This window comes from Lynx rufus, unplaced genomic scaffold (assembly GCF_022079265.1).
Source record: "Lynx rufus isolate CCGP_SWC_20201006 ecotype Redwood Valley unplaced genomic scaffold, mLynRuf1.p SCAF_13, whole genome shotgun sequence".
Taxonomy (NCBI): Eukaryota; Metazoa; Chordata; class Mammalia; order Carnivora; family Felidae; genus Lynx; species Lynx rufus.
This window is the reverse complement of record NW_025814827.1, coordinates 23,559,619-23,582,500: the sequence shown is the minus strand read 5'-3', so window position 1 is coordinate 23,582,500 and position 22,882 is coordinate 23,559,619. Positions and strand designations below refer to the sequence as shown.

The 22,882-nt window shown below is 37.8% G+C and overlaps 1 protein-coding gene and 1 pseudogene across 3 annotated transcripts in view; both read right to left on the bottom strand.

Moving 5' to 3' along the window:
- BCL2L10 (BCL2 like 10) overlaps positions 1-22,882 on the bottom strand; it is an 82,820-nt gene that overhangs the window by 57,494 nt on the left and 2,444 nt on the right. Inside the window, exon 2 of one of the 3 annotated variants that reach the window (XM_047075099.1) lies at positions 21,353-21,471. The exons of 1 other annotated variant lie outside the window; for it this stretch is intronic. In XM_047075099.1, coding sequence (XP_046931055.1) covers positions 21,353-21,471 — 119 coding nt within the window. Of the gene's footprint in view, positions 1-21,348; positions 21,472-22,882 lie in introns of those variants that run through there. One more of the 3 variants, XM_047075100.1, reaches the window with a different exon arrangement.
- LOC124508942 (T-complex protein 1 subunit delta-like) lies at positions 18,037-21,213 on the bottom strand (annotated as a pseudogene).

Sequence of the window (22,882 nt, the reverse complement as noted above, 5' to 3'; positions counted from 1 at the left end):
TCACACTCTCCAAGCATAGCACTACATTTTGTAGAATTGCTCAAAGAAGGAAAGAAAAGCTAGGTATGTTTTCGTCAAGGTCCCAGCTTTTACACTGTGTGGTGGGTTCAGGGTTCTTATTTCAATGTTTCATTAAAAGTATGTCAATGTAGGCATAGATCAATGATGAGTCAGTAACTAATGATTATGACTTATGTGATTCTGTGCACCTAAGGGCTGTTAAAAGGCTAATGAAAAAGAAAGCTTAAATAAAATCAGAAATGAAAGACTTTACAACTGATACCATAGGAATAAAGAATCCTAAGAGTAAACTATGAACAATTACATCCAACAAATTGGACAACCTAGAGGAAATGGATAATTCCTATGAACAGATAAACTTCTGAGACTGTATCAAGAAGAAATAAAATGTCAGAACAGACTGATTACTGATTCAATCTCCTTCCTAGTAAATTCTCTACTAGCAAAAGTCTCTTCCCAGATGGCTTCACTAATGAATGGTAGCAAACATTCAAAGAAGGGTTAATATCAATCTTTCTCAAACTTTTCCCAAAAACATAGAGGAGGGAACAATTCCCAACTTATTTTTACAAGTCCAGCATTACCACAATACCAAAACTAGGTAAGATATTGTACGACAAAAAAATCACAGGCCAGTATCCCTGATGAACACTGATGCAAAAATCCTCAATAACATATTAGCAAACCATATTCAACAATACATTAGAAGGATCATACACCATGATCCAGTGGGATTTACTTCAGGGATGCAAAGATAACTCCATATCTGCTAATTAATGTGATATACCACACTAACAAAATGAAAATAAAAATCATGATTATCTCATTAGATACAGAAAAAGAATTTGACACATTCCCTCTAGACCTTCTATGTTGAGAGTTTATTAAATGGATGTTGAATTGTACCTCAACATAATAAAGGCCGTATATGGCATGGCCACAGCTAACATCACACTCAATGGTGAAAAGCTAAAAGCTTTTCTTCTAAGATCAGGACAAGACAAAGATGCCCACTCTTGAGACTTTTATTCAACATAATATTACAAGTTCTAGCCAGAGCAATTAGGTAAGAAATAAAAGCCTTCCCCAATGGGAAAATAATAAGTAAAATGGTCACTATTTGCAGGTAACACGATACTATACATATGAAATCCTAAAGACTCCACCAAAAAAGTACTAGAACTGATAAATGAAGTAAAGTTGTAGGATACAAAATCAATGTATACAAATCGGTTGCATTTCTATATACTAATAATGAAGCAGCAGAAAGGGAAATTTAGAAAACAATCCCCTTTACAATTCCAGCAAAACAATAAAATATCTAGGAATAAACTTAAGCAAAGAGGTGAATGCCTGTACTCTGAAAACTATAGAACACTGAAGAAAGAAGTTTAAGACAATGCCAAGAAATGTAAAGACATCCCATGCTCATCGATTAGAACAAATACAGTTTATACTTCCCAAAGCAATCTACAGATTTAATGCACTTCCTATTAAAATGCCAACAGTGTTTTTAAATGTTTTTTAAAAAAATTTTTAATGTTTCGTTTATTTTTGAGGGAGTAGGGGAAAGAGAGTATCAATGAGTGGGGGAGGTGCAAAGAGAAAAGGAGACAGAATCTGAAGCAGGCTCCAGGCTCTGAGCTGTCAAGCACCTGACACAGGGCTTGAACTCATGAACCACAAAATCATGACCTGAGCTGAAGTGGACCCTTAACCAACTGAGCCACTGAGATGCCCCATCAGCAGTGTTTTTTCACAGAACTAGAACAAGCCTAAAATTTGAGACCACAAAAGACCTCGAATACTCAAAGCAGACTTGAAAAACAAAACTAGAGATGTCACAATTCCAAACTTCGAGTTATATTACAAAGTGGTAGTAATTAAAACAGCATGACATTGGCATAAAAAAAGACATGTGGATCAGGGTGCCTGGGTGACTCAGTTGGTTAAGTGTCTGACTTTGGCTCAGGTTGTGATCTTGCAGTTCATGGGATCAAGCCCTGCAATCAGGCTCTGTGCTGATGGTGTGGAGCTTGCTTGGGATTCACTCTCCCTCTGTGTCCCTCCCTGACTCATGCCTTCTGTCTCTCAAAATAAATGGATAACCGAAAAAAAAAAAAAGACACATGGATCAATGGCATAGAATAGACAGCCCCAAAAATAAACCCACGATTATATAGTCATTTAATCTTTGACAGAGGAGGAATGAATATACAATAGGAAAAAGACAGTCCTTTCAACAAATGGCGTTGGGAAAACTGGACGGCTACATGCAAAAGAATAAAACTGGACCACTTTCTATCACCATACACAAAAGTAAACTAAAACTAGATTAAAGATGTAAATGTGAGATCTGAAACCATAAAACTCCTAGAAGAGAGCACAGTCATTTCTCTGACATTGGCAATAGCAATATTTTTCTAGATAGGTCTCCTGAGGCAAGGGAAACAAAAGTAAAAATAGACTATTCACACTACATCAAAGGAAAAGTTTCCACACAGCAGAGCAAAGCAATCAACAAAACTAAAAGGCAACCAACTGAATGGCAGAAGATATTTGCAAATGACATCCAATAAAGGGTTAGTATCTGAAATATATGAAGAACTCATACAGGAGCATCTGGGTGGCTCAGTTGGTTAAGTATCTGACTCTTGATTTAGGCTCAGGTCATGATCCCATGTTTCCTGAGTTCGAACCCCATGTCAGGCTCTGTGCTGACAGTGCTGCTTGGGATTCTCTCTCTCCCCATCTCTCTCTGCCCCTCCCCAGCTTGTGCATGCACTCTTATAAACAAACTTAAAAAAAAAAAAAGAACTGATACAACTCAACACCTAAAAACAAATTATTAAAAAAAGGGCAGAATACATGGACATTTTCCAAAAAAGATATACAGCTGGCCAACAGACACATAAAAACATGCTCCAAAACACTCAAGGAGATATAAATCAAAAACTACTATGAGTTGTCACCTTATACCTGGTAGAATGGCTAAAATCAAAAACACAAGAAACAAGTGTTGGTGAGGATATGGAGAAAAAGAAACCCTCTTGTACTGTTGGTGGGAATGCCAACTGGTGCAGGCACTGTGGAAAACAGTATGGAGGTTCCTCAAAAAATAAAAAACACAACTATCCTATGATCCACTAATTGCACTATTGGTATTTACCCAAAGAATACAAAAACACAAATTCAAAGGGATACATGTACCTCTGTGTTTACTGCAGCATCATTTACTATAGCGAAACTATGGAAGCAGCTCAAGCATCCATTGATAGATGAATGGATCAAGAAGATGTGGTATATATGTACAATGGAATATTATCTAGCCATAAAAAATTCAATCTTGACATTTGCAAAAACATGGATAGAGCTATAGAATATAATGCTAAAAGATGTCAGCCAGAGAAAGACAAATACCATGTGATCTCACTCATGTGGAATTTAAGAAACAAATGAGCAAAGGGAAAAGAAAACAGCAAAACTGACACACCTTTGCCAGATTCATCAACAAAAAAGAAAGGATCCAGATAAAATTGGAAAAGACAGAACTCACCCTAGAGATATACAAGCAATTATGCAAAATTGTATACCAACAATTGGACAACCTATAAGAGATGGATAAATTCCTAGAAAAATACAATCTTCCAAAAATGAACTAGGAAGAAATAGACAATCTGAACAAATCAGTTACTGGTAGTGAAATTTAATTGGTAATAAAAAAACTACCAAAAAATAAAAGTCACAGGTCAAATAGATTCACAGGTGAATTTTACTACTCATTTAATCAAGGATACCTATTATCTTCAAACTATTGAAAAAAGAGAAAGGAATGCTTCCAAATTCATTCCATGAGGCCAGCATTACTCGGATATCAAAACCAAACACCTCACAAAAGAAAAATACAGTCCAATATCCCTGAAGAACATAGATGGAAAAATCATTCACCATGATCATGTGGGATTTATTCCAGGGATGCATAAATGGTTCACTATTTGCAAAAAAACCCGATCAATGTTATATACCACACTAATAAAACAAGGATTAAAATCTTATGATCATCTCAATAGATGCAGAAAAAAGTATTTGACAAGATTCAACATCAACTCATGGTAAAACTCTGAACAAAGTGAGATTAGAACATACATCAACATAATAAAGGCCATGTATGAAGAACCCAAGCTAACATCATACTCGATGAAAAACTGAGAGCTCTCTCTGTAAGGTTAGAGCAAGGCAAGAATGTTCACTCTCATCACTTTTATTCAGCATAATACTGGAAGCCCTAGTCACAGAAATCAGACAAGAGATAAGGTGCATCCATATTTGTAAAGAAGTTAAACTGTCACTACGTGCAGACTATAGGATAATATACATAGAAAATCCTAAAGATTCCACCAAAAAGTTATGAGAAGTGATAAATGAATTTAGTAAAGGGACAGGATATAAAGTTAATATCCAGAAATCAGTAGCATTTCTATACACTATTAAAAAAAATAGCAGAGAGAAATTTAAAAAATATCATTTACAATTGTACCAGAAAGATAAAACACCTTGGAATAAAATTAACTCAAGAGGTGAAAGACCTATACTCTGAAAATGAAAACACTGATGAAAAAAACTGAAAATGCCACAAATGGAAAGATAGTCTATGCTCATGGATTGAAAGAATATTGTTAAAATTTCCATTATACCCAAAACAAGCTACAGATTCAATGCAGTCCCTATCAAAATAATCAACAGCATTTTTCACAAAACCAGAATAATAATGAAGTTTGCATGGAATTACAGAAGACCCCAAATAGCCAAAGCCATTTTGAGAAATAAGAACAAAGCTGGACACATCACAATCCTGGATTTCAAGATACACCAGAAAGCTATAGTACTCAAAACAGTATGGTACTGGCACAAAAACACACATAGATCAACGAAACAGAAATAAACTCATTATTATGTGGTCAATTTATGATAAAAGAGGCAAAAATATACAACAACGAAAAGATGGCCTTTGAACAAATGATGCTGGGAAAATTGGATAGCCACATGCAAAAGAATGAACCTGTACCACTTTCTTACACCACACACAAAAATAAACTCAGAATGGAATGAAGGCCTAAATGTGAGCCCTGAAACCATAAACACCCTAGAGGAGAACACAGACAGTAGTTTCTCTGACATTGGCCATAACAACATTTTTCTAGATAGGTCTCCTAAGGCAAGGGAAACAAAAGCAAAAATCAACTATTGGGCCTACATCAAAAGCTTTGCCAGAGCAAAGGAAACTATCTAGAAAAAAAGGCACCCTACTGAATAGGAGGAGATATTTACAAATGATATATCTAATAAGGGCTTAGTATCCAAAATATAGAAAGAACTTACACAACACTGGAAAAAAAAAACCCAAAAATCTAATTATAAAATGGGCAGAGAACATGAACAGACATTTTCCCAAAGAAGGCATACAGATGGCCAACAGACACATGAAAAGATGTTCAACATCACTCATTGGGGAGATGCAAATCAAAACTACAATGAGATATCCTTTCACACCTGTCAGAATGGTTAAAATAAAAAACAAGAAACAAGTATTGGCAAGTAGGTGGAGAAAAAGGACCACTTGTACATTGTTGGTGGGAATGTAAACAGGTACAGCCAGTGTAGACAACTGTGTGAAAGCTCTTCAAAAAGTTAAAAATACCATATCAGGCAGTAATTGCACTACTGGGTATTTACCAAAAGTAAATGAAAAACACTAATTGGAAAAGATAATATGCATCTCTATGTTGACTGCAGCATTATTTATAATACCCAAATTATAAAAGCAGCCCAAATGTCCATTAATAGGCAAATGGAGGAAGAGAATGTAGTATGTGTATTTACATGTATATACATAGGTGTGTATTCATATATATATGTACATATGTATATATACACACACACATATACACATACTGGAATATTATGCATCCATAAAAAGGGTGAGATCATTCCATTTGAGACAACATGAATGGACCTAGGAGGCATTATAAGTGAAATAAGTTAGAAAAAGACACACAGTAGATGATTCCACTTCTAAGCAGAATCTGAAAAAGATGAATAAATCAAAAAGCAAAATCAGACCTATAAATACAGAGGAACAGACTAATGGTTGCCAAGGTGAAGGAAGTGGGCTACATGGGTGAAGGAGAGAGGGAGATACAGGCTTCCAGTTCGGAAATGAGTAAGTCATGGGAATAAAAGGCACAGCATAAGGAATACAGTCAATGTGGTGGGACAGATGGTAGCTCTACTTGTAGTGAACATAGCATAATGTATAAACTTGCCAAATCACTAAGTTATACATGTGAAACTAATGTGATTCTATCAACTATACTCCAAAAAAAAAAAAAGAAGAAAAAAACCCATGAAAAAATGTAGTATATATGTAATGGAATATTCAATGATCATTATTATTAATAGTATATTATTCTTTTTTATAAGAAAGAATAAAAACTTGTCATTTGTGACCAACATGGGTGGAACTTTAGGGTATTATGCTAAGTGAAATAAATCAGAAAAAGACAAATACCCTATGATCCCACTTATATGTGAAATCTAAAGCAAAACAAAAACCCAAATTCACAAATACGAAGAACAGATTGTTGCCACAGACTGGGCACAGGAGGGGTGGAGAGGGGTGTGTGTGGACAAAATGGGTCAAGGTTGTTAGCAAGTACAAACTTCCAATTATAAAATAAGTCATGGGGATGTTATGTACATCATGGCAACTATAGTTAATACAGGCATTCATTGGATAAAGTGCAGGTTCAGTTCCAGATCACTACAATAAAATGAGTCAAATAAATTTGTTTTCCAGTGCATGTAAAAGTTATGTTTGCACTATAGTCTATTAAGCGTGCAACAGCATATCTAAAAAACAAAGTACATATTTTAATTAAAAATACCTTATTGCTAAAAAAATGCTAGCCATCATTTGACCTCATGAGTCCTCATCACTGATCATAGATCACTCTAACAAATAATAATAATAATGAATAAGTTTGAAATATTTTGAGAGTTACCAAAATGTGACACAGACATGAAGTGAGCAAATGCTGTTGGGAAAATGGTGCTGATAGACTTGTTCAGTGCAGGGCTCCTACACACCTTCATTTTTTAAAGAAATGCGTTATCTATGAAGTGCAATCAAGTTAAGCACAATAAAACAAGTTATGCCTATACTGTATTGCATATTTGTAAATTGCTAGGAGGGTAAATCTTCACATTAAAAAAAATTTGTACCTATATATGGTGATGGATGTTGACTAGGCTTTGTGTGATGATCATTTGCAATATATACAAATATATCATTTTGTGCAACTCAAAGTTATATAATACTCTGTGTCAGTTATTACCCTGTGTCTCATTATTAAGTATTCTGAACACTTTATATGCTTGCCTTTGTGTTGATAATGAATTGGGAAGGGTAGCAATCATCAGGAATTGGTGCTTATTTTAATAATTTACAGCCCATTTGATGGAGATGAAAGAACAGAATGGGTAGTAAGTAAGAAAGTGCAAAGAAGCAATTTAAGTGAACTGTGGAGTACAAAGAGTGCTTATAATCAAGAAGGAAAGTGGTCTCTTGCAAATTCACTGAAGAGAAAATTTAATTTGGGTATTGAAATATTTTGACAAGTGATTATGGCAGATGAGAAGAGTGGTATTGTTGGGGAAATGGCATGAACAATAATTGGTGCAGAAAAAGGATAACATCAATTGGTAGGAATATCACGGAAGAATAGGGAAAACCCTCCAGGGGATTTAGACTGGTTCCATTGTATGCCAGAAGATCCCATAAAGATTCTTCAAGAAGGATATATCCTTTTTTTTTTTAGGCATTTTTGGAGGTTTATTTATTTATGAGATACAGAGCAAGCAGGGGAGGGGCAGAGAGTGGGAGACAGAGAATCAATTCCAAGTAGGCTCTGTTCTGTAAGTGCAAAGTGCTATAAGGGGCTTGAACTCAAGAGCCGTGAGATCATGACCTGAGCTGGTCAGATGCTTAACCAACGTAGCAAAGTTGCAGATGGGTTTGCTATGTAAGGATGAAATGTGGTAAGAGAATGGAAGGTGGTTTTAAGGTCATAAAGGAATGTGGGGGCAGGGAACAGCTTGTAGAGGAAGAATAAATGGAGGACATTTTTATCAATAGAAACGGCAGACTTCTGGGAAAGATGGTGGAGCAGGAGCATCTTAAGTTCACCTTGTCCCACTACATACCTAGACAATACCCACATCAGTGTAAATAGCCCAGAACATGACCTGAAGACTGGCAGGACAGACTCTCCAGAGCTAATTGTAGAGAAGAGGCCACATGGAAAAATGGTAGGGTGAAGGTGTAGCCAAGAACCAAGCAGACCCAGAGGACTGGCTGTGGGAAGGAGGGACACTGCAAGCACAGAGAAGGCAAAGGAAAAGACCCCACACCAGGCACCCCAGATATGGGGGACCTGCACTGAGAAGACAAATTCCCATAACATTTGCCTTTGAAAACCAGAGGGGCTTAACAATCAGTGGGGCTTAACACCTGGAACTTAAAAAAAAAAATCAGTGGCTTGGCTTTGGGAGAGGTGGAGGGTCAGAGGAAACCATCTCCACCCTTAAAGAGACAGCAAAACAACCCTGCTGAGAGCACAGAAATAGCAGTTTGAAAAATGCCTGGGGTGTGCAGAAGATAGATTTATTTACTAATCTCAGAGAAGGCACTGGAAGGGAAAGGAGACTTCTCTAAGAACAAAAGAGGTAGTAGGCACTATTTAGCTCCCCTGCTTCCAAGCCTAGATACATGAACAGCTGTGGGAACCAGCGCAGCACAAACCTCTCCCTCTAGCTTGCTAACAGTGTGTCCCACCCCTGAACTCTACTGCATACTCATCCCCTCCTTCTCCAAGCACCCCCTCACCTCTCCACACATCCCCCCACAATGCTGCCCCATTCTCCAAAGCAGCTCCAGGTCTCCTCCCATAGCAAACTTGCACAAAACTGGCTAACAGCATGCCCCACTCCCATGCTCTCCTATGCTCCCTTACTATCCACCCCACCATCCACAGAAGTTCTCTAAAGTAGTGAGACAAACATGGCATTGTGCAAGCAGCCCTGACAGTGGCTCAAGTGACTCCTGCCCTGGGGAGAGGGGAAGAAAACCACACACACCAGCTCCACTGTAGCACCAGCAGTGGGCTGAAGGTGGTCATCTGTTCTGACTGCAGTTCCCTCACAACAATGAAAGCCTCAAGGGAAAACACAGAGAGAGCACTCTGCAGTTTGATACAACTGCAGCTCTGGCAACTGTCTGGTCTGACCCAACTCAAGCCCATGGTGGCCCAGACTGGTCAATTAACAACACAAGGGCCAAACCCTGCCCCCAACAGACAGAGAGAGCCACTAAGGATGACTGGAGTAAAGGCAAGAACAGCTCAACCACAACAGTAGGGCACATAGGAGACAGCCTTGAGGAGCCAGGTTCTGGAAACAGGGGCATTGCCCTACAGGACCTCTTTTTTTTTTTTTTTAAGTTTATTTATTTTGAAGAAGAGTGTTCATGGGCAAGAGGGGCTGAGAGAGAGGGAGAGAAAGAATCCCAAGTGGGCTCCATGCTCAGCATGGCTGAGTGTGGGGCTCAATCCATGATTGTGAGATCACAGCCTGAGCCAAAATCAATTGCTTAACCGACTGAGCCAGCCAGGTGCCCCAAGACCTCTTCTTCATAAAGCCACTACTTCCAAGAGCAGGAGACATAGCTGACTTCTATAACACATAGAAACAGACACAGAGAATTAGACAAAATGAGGAGACAGAGGAATATGTCCCAAATGAAAGGACAGGACAAAATCACAACAAGAGACATAAATGAAATGGAGATAAGCAATATGCCCAATAAAGAACTTAAAGTAATAATCATAAAAATACTCACTGGACTTAAGAAAAGAGAGGAGGATCTCAGGAAGACCCTCAACAAAGAGAAAATATAAAAAAGAACCAATTAGATATTAAGAACCTAATAACTGAAATGAAAAATACACTATAGAGAATAAATAGGCTACAAATCAGAAAAAAAAAAAAACAAAAACAGAACAAATCAGCAATTTGGAAGACAGAGTAATGGAAAACAATCCAGCTGAACAAGACAAAGAAATAATAAAAAATGAGAATAGATGAAGGGAACTCTGCAACACCATCAAGCATAGGAACATTTGTATTATAGAAATACCAGAAAGAAAAGAGGGAGAAAATGGGGTAGAAAATGTTTTTGAAGCAATAATAGGTGAAAAGTCACCTAATCTAGGAAGGAAATAGAAATCGAGATGCAGGACACATAGAGAGCCCCCAACAAAATCAACCCAAGGAGGTCCACACCAAGACACATGATAAGTAAAATGGCAAAAAGTAGTGCTTAAGAAAGAATTTTAACATCAATAAGAGAAAAAGAAAACCGTTGCCTCCAAGAGAAACCCATAAGCTATTATCTGATTTTTCAGCAGAAACTTTGTAGGTCAGAAGGGTTGCAAAAATGCAACCAAGAATAGCCTACCCAGGAGGCTCCCATCCAGAACAGATGGACAGATAAAAACTTTCCTAGACCAACAAAAGTTGAAAGAATTAATCACCCTAAACCAGTCCTGTAAGAAATATTAAAGGTGACTCTTTGAGGGGAAAGGAAACACGATAAGCAGGAGTAAGAAAAGTGGGAAATACAAAAGCAGTCAAATCATGTACATCTATAAAAATCAGTCAAGGTATTCCAAAAAAAAGGACATAGAGTCTGAAACCATATAGTTAAAACATGGGGGAAGGAGTAAAAATTTAGTGCTTTTAGAATGGGTTCAAACTTAAACAACCATCAACTTAATATAGACTATTACATACACAAGATGTTATATATACACCTAACGGTAACCACAAATAAAAAACTGGTAGTAGATATGCAAAAAACAGAGAAAGGAATTCAAGGAGATCAGTAAAGAAAGCTAGCCAACCAAGAGAGAAGAGAACAAAAAGGAACAGAGAAGAACTAGAAAAATAACCATAAACAAGTAACAAAAAGGCAGTAAGTACACACCTATCAATAATTACTTGGAATGTAAATGGACTAAACTCTCCCATCAAAAGACATAGAGTGACAGAATGGATAAAAAAGCAAGACCTATGTTGCCTACAAAGAGGCTCATTTCAGACCTAATGACATTCAGATTGAAAGTGAAGGGATGTTATATCATTTATTAGGCAAATGGAAGTGAAAAGAAAGCTGGGGTGGGAGTACTTTTATTGGACAAATAGACTTTAAAACAAAGACTGTAACAAGAAACAAAAAAGGACATTATGTAATCATGAAGGGAATGATCCAATAAGATATAATAATTATAAATATTTATGCACCCAACATGGAAGTACCCAAATATATAATGCAGCTATTAACAAACAAAATAAGCAATCAAAAGTAACACAATAACAGTAGGGCACTTTAACACTCCACTTACATCAATGGATAGATCGTCCAAACAGAAAGTCAACAAGGAAATAGTAGCTTTTAATGACACAAAGACCAGACGGATCTAACATATATTCAGAACATTCCATCCTAAAACAGGAGAATACACATTCTTTTCAAGTGCACATAAAACATTCTCCAGAATAGATCACATGTTAGGCCACCAAACAAGTCTCAACAAATTCAAAAAGATAAGTCATATCAGTCATCTTTTCCAAGCACAAAAGTCTGAAACTAGCAATCAACCACAAGAAAAAAATCTAGAAACAACATGAAAATATGGAAGTAACATGCAACTAAACAATGGTTTAACCAGGAAATTGAAGAATTCAAAAAAACATATGGAGACAAACGGAAATGATAATAATGGTCCAAAATCTTTGGGATACAGCAAAAACTATTGGAAGAGTGAAGTTTATTACAGGCCTACATCAAGGAGAAAAATCTCAAATCAGCAACCTAACCTTATTTACCTAAAGGAGATAGAAAAAGAAGAACAAAACCCCAAACCAGCAGAAGGAAGGAAAAAAGATTAGAGCAGAAATAAATGGCATAGAAACTAAAAAAAATATAACAGATCAATGAAACCAGGAGCTGGTTCTCTGAAAAGATCAACAAAAAGCCAGACTGAGACAGAGTACACACATGAGCAAGTGCACACTCAAAATAAAAAATGGAAGAAAAATAACACCACCACAGAATACCAAGGATTATAAGAATATTATGAAAAATTATATGCCAACATATTGGACAACCTAGAAGAAATGGACAAATTACTAGAAACATGTAACCTCCCAAAACTGCATCAGGAAGAAATTGAAAATTTGAGCAGATTGAAACTGAATCACTAATTGAAAAACTCTCAAACAGAAGTCCAGGAGCAACCACATGGCTTCACAGGTGAATTCCACCAAACACTTAAAGAAGAGTTAATACAGGGGCATCTGGGTGGCTCAGTTGGTTGAGCATCTGACTTCAGCTCAGGTCATGATCTCGCGGTTTGTGGGTTTGAGCCCACATTGGGCTCTGTGCTGACAGCTCAGAGACTGGAGCCTGCTTTGGATTCTGTGTCTCCCTGTCTCTGCTCCTCTCCTACTTGTGTGCGTTTGCTCGTGCTCACTCTCTCTCTCTCAAAAATAAATAAACACTAAAAAAAAGAGAAGAGTTAATACCTATTCTTCTCCAACTGTTATTACAAAAAAAAATAGAAGAGGAAAAAAAATTTCCAAATTTATTTTTGGAGGCCAGTATCACCCTAATACCAAACCCAGATAAAGACACAAGAAAACTACAGGTCACTATCTCTGATGAACATAGAAACAAAAATCCTTAACCAAGTATTAGCAAACCAACTCCAACAATACATTAAAAACAACCATTCACCAAGATCAAGTGGGATTTATTCCTGGGATGCAAGGTGGTTCAATATTTGCAAATCAATGTGATACTTCATATTAACAAGGATAAAAGCCATAGGATCACTTCAATAGATGCAGAAAAAGCATTTGACTAAGTGCAACAACCATTCATGAAAAAACCCCTCAACAAAGTAGGTTTAGACAGAATAATAAAGGCCATATATGAAAAACCCACAGCTAACATCATCAAAAACTCAGATTGGGAACAAGACAAGGATGTCCAATACCACTTTTATTCAACATAACACTGGAAGTCCTAGCCACCACAATCAGGTAAGAAATAAAAGGCATCTGCATCCCCTGGGTGGCTCAGTTAGGGGTCTGACTTCAGCTCAAGTCATGATCTTGCAGTGAATTCGAGCCCCACGTTGGGCTCTGTGCTGACCTTGTGGATGGAGTCTGCTTGGGATTCTCTCTCTCTCCCCTTCTCTCTGTGCTGACAGAGCAGAACCTGGAGCCTGCTTCAGATTCAGGGTCTCCCTCTCTCTCTGCCCCTCCCCTGCTCATGCTAGATCTCTCTCTCTCTCTCTCTCTCTCTCTCTCTCTCTGTCCCCCCCCCTCTTGCTCTCTCTCTCAAAATAAACATAAAATAAAAAAAATAAAAGGCATCCAAATTGGTAAAGAAGTAGTGTAACTCTTACTATTTGCAGATGACATGACAGTATATATAGAAAACCCTAAAGAATCCACCAAAAAAAAGTACTGGAACTGATAAATGAATTCAGTAAAGTTGCAGGATACAAAAATCAATACACAGAAATGCACTATATTTCTATACACTAATAATAAAGTAGCAGAAAGAGAAATTAAGACAACAGTACCATTTATAATTGCATCAAAAATAAAATACCTAGGAATAAACTTAACCAGAGAGGTGAAAGACTTGTACTCTGAAAACTATAAAACACTGATGAAAGAAACTGAAGAGGACACAAATGGAAAGATATTTCATGCTCATGGATTGGAAGTATATTGTGAAGATATCCGTACTACTCAAATCAATCTACAGATTTAATGTAATCCCTGTCAAAATACCAACAGCATTTTTCACAGAACTAGAACAAATAATTCTAAGATTTGTGTGGAACCATAAAAGAGAGCCAAAGCAATCTTGAGGAAGAAGAACAAAACTGGAGCGATCACAATCCCAGATTTTAAGATATACTGTAAGGGCACTTGGGTAGCTCAATTGGTTAAGCATCCAACCTCATCTCAGGTCATGATGTTGTGTTACATGGGTTCGAGCCCTGCATCAGGCTCTGTGCTGACAGCTCAGAGAGTCTGAAGCCTGCTTCAGATTCAGTGTCTTCCTCTCTCTCTCTCTGCTCCTACCTGACTTGTACTCTCTGTCTTTTCAAAGTAAATAATCGTTAAAAAAAAAAAAAAGGAAAGAAAGAAAGAAAGAAAAAGATATACTGCAAAGCTTAGTAATCAAAACAGTATGGTACTGGCACAAAAACAGATACATAGATCAGTGGAACAGAATAGAGAGCCCAGAAATAAACCCATGATTATATGGTCAATGAATCCATGACAAAGGAGGCAGGAATATGCAATGAGGAAAAAGACAGGCTCTTCAACAAATAGTGTTGGGAAAAGTGGACAGCTACATGCAAAAGAATGAAACACAACCACTTTTTTACACCACACATAAAAATAAACTAAAAATGGATTGAAGACCTAAATGTGAGACCTGAAGCCATAAAAATCCTAGAAGAGCACAGGTAGTAATTGCTCTGACATTGGCAGTACTAACTTTTTCTAGATATGTCATCTGAAGCAAGGGAAACAAAACTATTGGGACTACATCAAAATAAAAAGCTTTTGCATAGCAGAGGAAACAACGAAACAAAGACAACCTACTGAATGGGAGAAGATATTTGCAAATGAAATCTATAATGGTTTAGTATTTAAAATATTCAAAAACATATGCAACCCAACACCAAAAAAAGCAAATAAGCCAATTAAAAATGGGCAGAAGACAACAGACATTTCTCCAAAGAAGACATCCAGATAGCCAACAGACACGTGAAAAGATGCTCATCATCGCTAATCATCAGAGAAATGCAAATGTAAACCACAATGAAAAATCACCTTAGACCTGTCAGGATAGTTGAAATAAAAAACCAAGAAACAACAGTGTTGGTGAGGATGTGGAGAAAAAGATACTCTTCTGCATTGTTGGTGGGAATGCAAACTGGGTTAAGCACTGTTGAAGACAGTAGGGAAGTTCCTGAAAAAATGAAAAATAGAAATACCATATAATATAGTAATTCCACTACTATTTACCCAAAATATACAAAACACTAATTAGAAAAGACAGATGCACCCCAATGTTTACTTGTAATACTCAAGATACGGAAACAACCCAAGTGTTTAGATGAATGAATAAAGATGTGGTGTGTGTATATGTATGTACACATACATATACACACACACACACACACAACAGATTACTCAGCCATAAAAAAGAGTGAAAACCTGCTATTTGCAACAACATGGATGGATCTAGAAAGTATAATGCTAAGTGAAAGAAGTCAGACAAAGACAAATACCATATGATTTCACTCACGTGGAATTTAAGAAACACAACAAATGAGCAAAGAAAAAAAGAGGCAAAAGACAAAATCTTAAATACAGATTACAAACTGATGGTTACAGAGGGGAAGTTATGGAAGGTTGGGTGAAATAAGTGAAGGGAATTAAAAGTACATTTACCATGATGAGCACTGAGTAACATATAGAATTGTTGAATCACTATGTTGTACACCTGAAACATTGTATGTTAATTATGCTGAAATTAAGCAATAATATATTTTTTAAAAAAACCTAAAATAACCCTTGGGGCTCCTGGGTGGCTCAGTCAGTTAAGCGTCTGACTTCAGCTCAGGTCATGATCTCACAGTTCGTGGGTTTGAGCCCTGCTGTGCTGACAGCTCAGAGCCTGGAGCCTGCTTCAGATTCAGATCTCCCTCTCTCTCTGCCCTGCCCCCACTCACACTCTTGTCTCTCTCAAAAATAAACATTAAGAAAAAAGTTTTTTTAAAAATTATAAAACAACCCCCAAAAAAGAAAAAAAATACAAAAAATACATCCTGGAATTTATAGCTGTGTAGTTGGGAAAACAAGCAAGAAGACGATAGAGGCAAATAGCGTCCTAAAAAACTTCAAGTTTACAGGGAAGGTAAAACTGAAAGAAAATGTTGAAGCAAACAACATTTACCCAGAAGTGCCCCCCTAGATTCTAAAAATGCAGGAAGAACCTGAGAGAAGATAGTAACATATTATTCTTCCATAACAGACATATCATTCTTCCGAGTAGGCAACAGACTAAGCAAAAATTTAAGGGTCCCAATGCTTTACTGGCTTATGGGAAAGATCATCACTTGAAAATGCACTTTAACTCAGCACTCCAAAAGTGCCTTGAATGGTCACATTCATCAGTAGCACATCATGATAATCCTCTTCCTCTTAGGAACCCAAACTACTTAGTTTATGGAATAAAGCAGCCACGTGCTAAAAACAATGAGAAGATGATTTGTCTTGAAGTTAGATACTGTAGTAAAAACACATTCTCCCAGTGTGCCTGCATGGCTCAGTTGGATAAATGTCCAACTCTTGGTTTCAGCTCGGGTCATGATCTCATTGTGAGTTCAAGCCCTGCGTCAGGCTCTGCACCATTAGTGCAGAGCCTGCTTTGGATTCTCTCTCCCAAAATAAACAAACTTAAAACAACAACAACACTCTCCCAAAGTGGAATGCCTCATAACTCAGCAATGTCAGTGATGCTCACCTTTAGGATATTGTTTCTTACTACAGATAATTAACACGTGTGTGTAATCCTTAATTTACTCAAAAACCCTGACAGGTCCTAGATTAAATTATCATTTGAGCAATGGCTCCATGACTCCACCCTCCTAAAATGCTGTGAAAAGTGAAAAAAAGGGCTGGAAGAAAGGAAGGCCATCAACCAAAATCAAGGGAATTTTTTAGTACATAGAAAACAACTATCACACACATTCACTAACCTATACAACTAACCAAGACAAGAGTGAGAAATATTAGGAAAGAAACATTAGCCAGAACTAGTGAGTGTTCATAATAGCCGGATTTAGAATCTAATTCAATTTCTTACTGTTTCTCCACATTCCATCCTACCCCAAATCTCTGACCTCTGTCCTGTGAGGTCTTCTCTTCCAGGCAGGCTCTCTCCATGCACTGAACACACCCCAGATGAAAAAAAGTCTCATTTAATAGTGTCCACAGAAATCTTAAAATCGAGTCCTGTTACTTTCACTGTTAGGTCAGGTCTGGGTCATTCTCCTGAACTTAAAATAGGGTCACGTAGGGAAGAGTCAATCTCACCAGAACCACAAGGTCTAAGAACAAAGCAGGGGTAGTTTCCCCTAAGAAAACTGAGGGTGTTAGGGGAAATGGGGAAGACAAAATACCCTCTCTAGATTCTATTCGCAATAGCCATGGAACGCAAAGTGTTGGAAGACACCTAAGAACACAGAACCTATTTGAAGGAAATCCTAAGAGACCAAAAAAAAATGAAGAGTTTATGTTCTTAGAAGGAAAGACAAAATGTTGTAAAGATACCTATTTCCAAATTAATCTATAATCCATTCCCATTCTAATAAAAATCCTAAAGCAGTGTCTGAATGGATTCTTTATAAAGGGTTTTTCAGAACTCACTTTAAACAATTCACAAAAATTGCCAAGGATATTTTTAATGTTTATTTTTGAGGGGGGTGCAGCAGAGACAGAGAGAGACAGAGACAGGATCTGAAGTGGGCTGTGTGCTGACGCCTGGGACAGAACAGCGAGGTAGAGCCAAATGTTCTGAAGACAAAGGGTTCATAAGACTAGTCACAAGAGCAGGTCCGGTTTTAGTAATAGCCAGGAAGGCCTGGAGGGATACCATACTATTTTTTAAAACCACATATTTAGTATTTTTGTTAGGTTGTGTAAATACCATTTCAAGCAAATGCCAAATGGAAGAACAAGGAACACCAAGTCTGTCTCCTACTCCAGCCACACTATCAGTGGCCATGACGATGCCAGTCAGCCAGTGTTACCCAGATTACTGTTAGCCACATCATCAATTTGTACAATGTTCCAGACAGTTTTGGTTGCTAGAATCAGTGCACTGACTGAAACCAGCAAAGGCTGGACAACAAAGTTCTTCCAAAATAATTGCAAATATCACCCTTTTGGACATTAGTGCCTGTAGTTATTCTCCTTGGGCATGCCAGTTTCTTAGTTCTAGTACTGCAGAAATGGGATTCAGGCCAGCAGCTTCAGTTAGTGTAGATGGAATGACTTCCATTACAGCTGCATTAGAACACAGGATTCCATACCACTCAATGTTCATGGATATTCTGTTAACCATAGTGCCAACTCTGTTTCTGGAGTACCACCTCTCATAAAAGCTCTCGCCTCACTGAACAGCAAATAACACATAGGGCATCATGAATGGAGCACTCAGCTTCTTCAGTCACCATTTTTTAGGACCATGCAGTTAGAACTTTTTCCCAGTGATCTTGAACAGTTTTATCCCCTCAGCCAGCTCAGCAAAATCTACCATGTTACTGGTGAATTGGTCAATATGAGCAATTGGCTTGGTTCCAGTTGTCTAACAGATGACATCAGTGTCTTCTCTTCCAATATCCCTAGCCACCATGATCGTCATTTGTTCAGGAAATGTAATGCAAGATCACAGAGAGCATCTCTTAAGAATAGACTTCTTTAGGAGAACGTTACAACCAGTTTTAAAAATTTGCTTCACTGAATTTAGAATACAGGCTCTCTCTTCTTAGCACTGGGCCCATCTGGGCATATCAGAAACTACTATGTGATTATCTTTATCCGTTTTGGGAGCAGATAAGGAAAACTGAATAAGCCCAATCTTAGCCTTTTCCAATCTGGTTAGTCATCTTTTGGGTGAGAACCAGCCCTTCCACCAACTTGCAGTCATCATTTGTCCCACTCAGTTTCTTTATATATTTAAGCTATATATAGTTTATATATAAACTATACATACATAACTATACATACAGCATATCTATACATACATAAAAACATTTATTTAAACTAAAACAAAACTGATCACCCATTCCCTGCCCCTGGTAACTACCAACCTGGTATCAATGATGTTGGTTTTTTTCAATTTTTCAGTTTTTTTTTTATTATACCTATAAGAGATCATCAGTATTTGTCTTTCTTCATCAGACTATATTTTACTTGGCACAATGCCCTCAAGGTTTAACTACTTTGGTATCTGTAAGATCTACACCAGTAGTAGTGGCTGAGTCATTCACTTCCTTCACTACATTTCCACTTACTGGAGAAAGCAGACTTAAACACAGAAAACCTTTCAGATCAATGAAGTGGCTGCAATATCTAAGTTTCTCTGTCACCTAGTTCCATGGGTCAAGACGTGTTAAGATTTCAATATACCCTCCTTTTCCAATTCCTTCTGGAATGTCTTGGAAAGGATGGTTGGGTGAATCCTTTTCTGAAAAAGCTTGATACTCAAGTCTAAGAAAACCAGCAGTGATGACCACCAATGTGGTGCCACCTCATGCTTCTTTATCTTGAGCCTCAGACAGCTTCCTCAGCCTTCTGGCTGCCGGATACAACACTTACATTTGTGTCAGAATGGTGGTGCCATCAGTCGTAATGGTCAAATCACCTTTCCCATCATTTTATCCTTTTGGTCCCAGGCTTATTCTGATAGCAACATCAACAACTTTCGCCATGGAGAAGTTCAAGTAGATTTGGGTTAGCTTGCTGTGGTCCTCATAGGTGCTTTTCTTGGGGCTGCTGGCAGCCCTGGTAAGCACTGGCTCCAGAGTACCCCTGTTTGGATATGGCAAGCTTAGCGGGTCTGGGTGGGCTCAGAAAGGACAGATGGATGTGGATTCCGGCTTGCTACAGAATAATGGTGAGCCCTGTGAACCACTGAAGTGGATTAGAACAGGTCACTCCAAAATATACAACTTTGGCATATTGTTTTGAACTGAAGGCAACCGAGAAATAGCACATACAGGAAGGGCTCTCTGCCCTCCACTTTTCTGCCTAAAAGTATGGCATAAATTTTCTGTGAGAAAGGTGGCCTTTTTGTAAAGATTTTTTGAAGTAATCTCTATCCCTAATGTGGGGCTCAAATACAAAACCCTGAGATCAAGAGTTGCACGTTCTACTGACTGAGCCAGCCAGGTGCCCTGAGAAACATGCCCTCTTATACCAGGAAGGGGAGAAAACTCATCCTTGGAGAAGGTAATCCACACCAAGAACCATCTGTGTGAACTTGACTAAAATAACCCTTATCTTCCACTGGTTTTCCCCCATCTATTTCCTAGTCACTTTCCCCAGAATGTATCACCTCTAGAAGCCCAACCCCTTTCCTTTGCCTACTTGTTTCACAATTTATCACTCTTTGTTAAAATGATAAGTCCTGAATCTACACACTTCTTTGAAGTTTTCACTTTTCTATAAAGTCTCCTGTAAAAACAGCAAAGAAGATCCATATATTTTTCACTTGTTAATCAGTCTTGTGTCTGCTAAATTCACAGTCCTCAGCTGGAGAACCTAAGAGGGTAAAGTTTTCCTCTCCATCACCTTGCAGGTGGTGGATTAACTGCAGAGTAGAAGGTGGAAGAAAAGAACTTCTTATGAGCTTGTGTATTGATTAAACATTTAAAATACAGAATTATATGTATATTTTAAAAGACAGTAAAAGAAAATTTTCATCCACTCAAGTTACTCCTAAGAATAATGTCTTATTGAATTCCAAAGAAAACAAACATTTTTAAAAAGATATATAAATTTATTAAAAATCTAAAGATAGTTAACAATTTATTGAAGTCAGAAAAATATATAAAATCTAGAAAGGTAGAATTAGTAATTAGGTTTCAAAGGATTTAGAAAGAATTCCTTATAAAAGTTTTAAATATTACATTCCTTGTCAAACTGGGACTTGGAGGGCTTTTGGTATTTCACCCCTGACAGACTGCCTTGATGAATCAGTCAGCAGAAGCACATGAAATTGTGGACACATATTCACTCTTATCCAAATGTAGCAAAAAGCACCATGTTCCCTACTAAATAAAATTTGTAGTTTCTTCCGCAATTCTTTAGAGCAATGAGCCTTGAGAATCCATTTCCCCCAAAGAAGAGCCATTTGTACCTTTGTCCTAATACCTCTGATACTTGCCAGGAGATAAAACTCTGAGTCATCACCACAGGACTCCTCAGATAAATGCAGGTGAAAATGTCTCAGAGCATGGTTTACTCTGTTCTATTCTCTCACATCTCAAATTCAGTTGGCTGGTCACAGTTAGGCAGGTAGAAATGGGCTAAAAATGTTAGAACTCACAATAATCTTCTCCAGAAGTAGATTAAGATCATTACTGTAAAGCATGACAGAAGAGCCTGGACCAGCAGTCTTCTCCAAGAAGATGGCAGCATGGGTGAGAAGAAGAGACAAAAGCCATCCTACAAGGGGGAGGGAGAAGGGGAATTAGATGGCTTCATAATGCCCCACATCTGAACTCAATAAAACACACTGGAGCTTCGGATTCAATAGTAAGATGACTCCCGAATTTAAAAAGTAGAAAAAAGTCAATACTGACCAGGAGGCAACTTGTACTTTTGAGTTAGGATTTGTAAGAAATAGTCCAACATAGAACAAAGAAGGAAATAGGAGACACTTAACTATGTCACAGAACGAATACTCCTCTTTTGACTTGTTTTCAAAAGCTAAGAGGATACCAATCTCCTTTCCCACCAAATAATCTAATGAAAAATGGGTGGAGGACCTGAACAGACATTTCTCCAAAGACATCCAGATGGCCAACAGACACAGGAAAAGATGCTCAACACCACTAATTATTAGGGAAAATGCAAATCAAAATCATGAGAGGTCACTTCACCACAGTCAGAGTGTCTAGTATCAAAAACATAAAACAAAAGTTGCTGAGGGTGTATAGAAAAGAGAACTGTTGGTGGGAATGTAAATTGGTGCAGCACTATAGAAAACACTGTGGCAGTTCCTCCAAAAATTCCAAAATTGAAATGTCATAGGACCCTGAAGTTCCACTTCTGGGTATTTACCTGAAGAAAAAAAAACATTAATTCAAAAAGAGATATACACCCCTATGTTCATTACAGCAGTATTTACAATAGCCAAACTACAGAATGACTCCAGTGTCCATCGATGAATGAATGGATAAAGGCAATGTGGTATGTATACATAATGCAATATTACTTAGCCATAAGAAAGAATGAGATCTTGCCATTTGCAACAACATAGATAGGCCTAGAGGGCATTATGCTAGGTGAAATAAGTCAGAGAAAAGACAAAAAACATGATTTCATTTATATGTGCAATCTAAAGAACAAAAGAACTCAACAAACGACACAGAAATAGACTTATAAACACAGAACACAAAGTGGTGGTTGTGAGAGGGGAGCAGGGTGGGGAAATAGGCAAAATAGGTCAAGGGGATTAATAGTTACAAAATTAAACAAAACAGGAATGAAAGGTAGAGCACAGAGAATACAGTCAATATTTAATAGCTTTGTATGGTGACAGACTTATGTTGAGAATTCCATAATGTAATTGCTGAATCACACTGTCATATACCTTTAAACTAATATAATATTGTATGTCAACTACACTTCAATTTTTAAAAAAAGTGCTTGCTTTGGCAACACTTATATTAAAACTGGAAGATTATGGGGCGCCTGGGTGGCGCAGTCGGTTAAGCGTCCGACTTCAGCCAGGTCACGATCTCGCGGTCCGGGAGTTCGAGCCCCGCGTCGGGCTCTGGGCTGATGGCTCAGAGCCTGGAGCCTGTTTCCGATTCTGTGTCTCCCTCTCTCTCTGCCCCTCCCCCGTTCATGC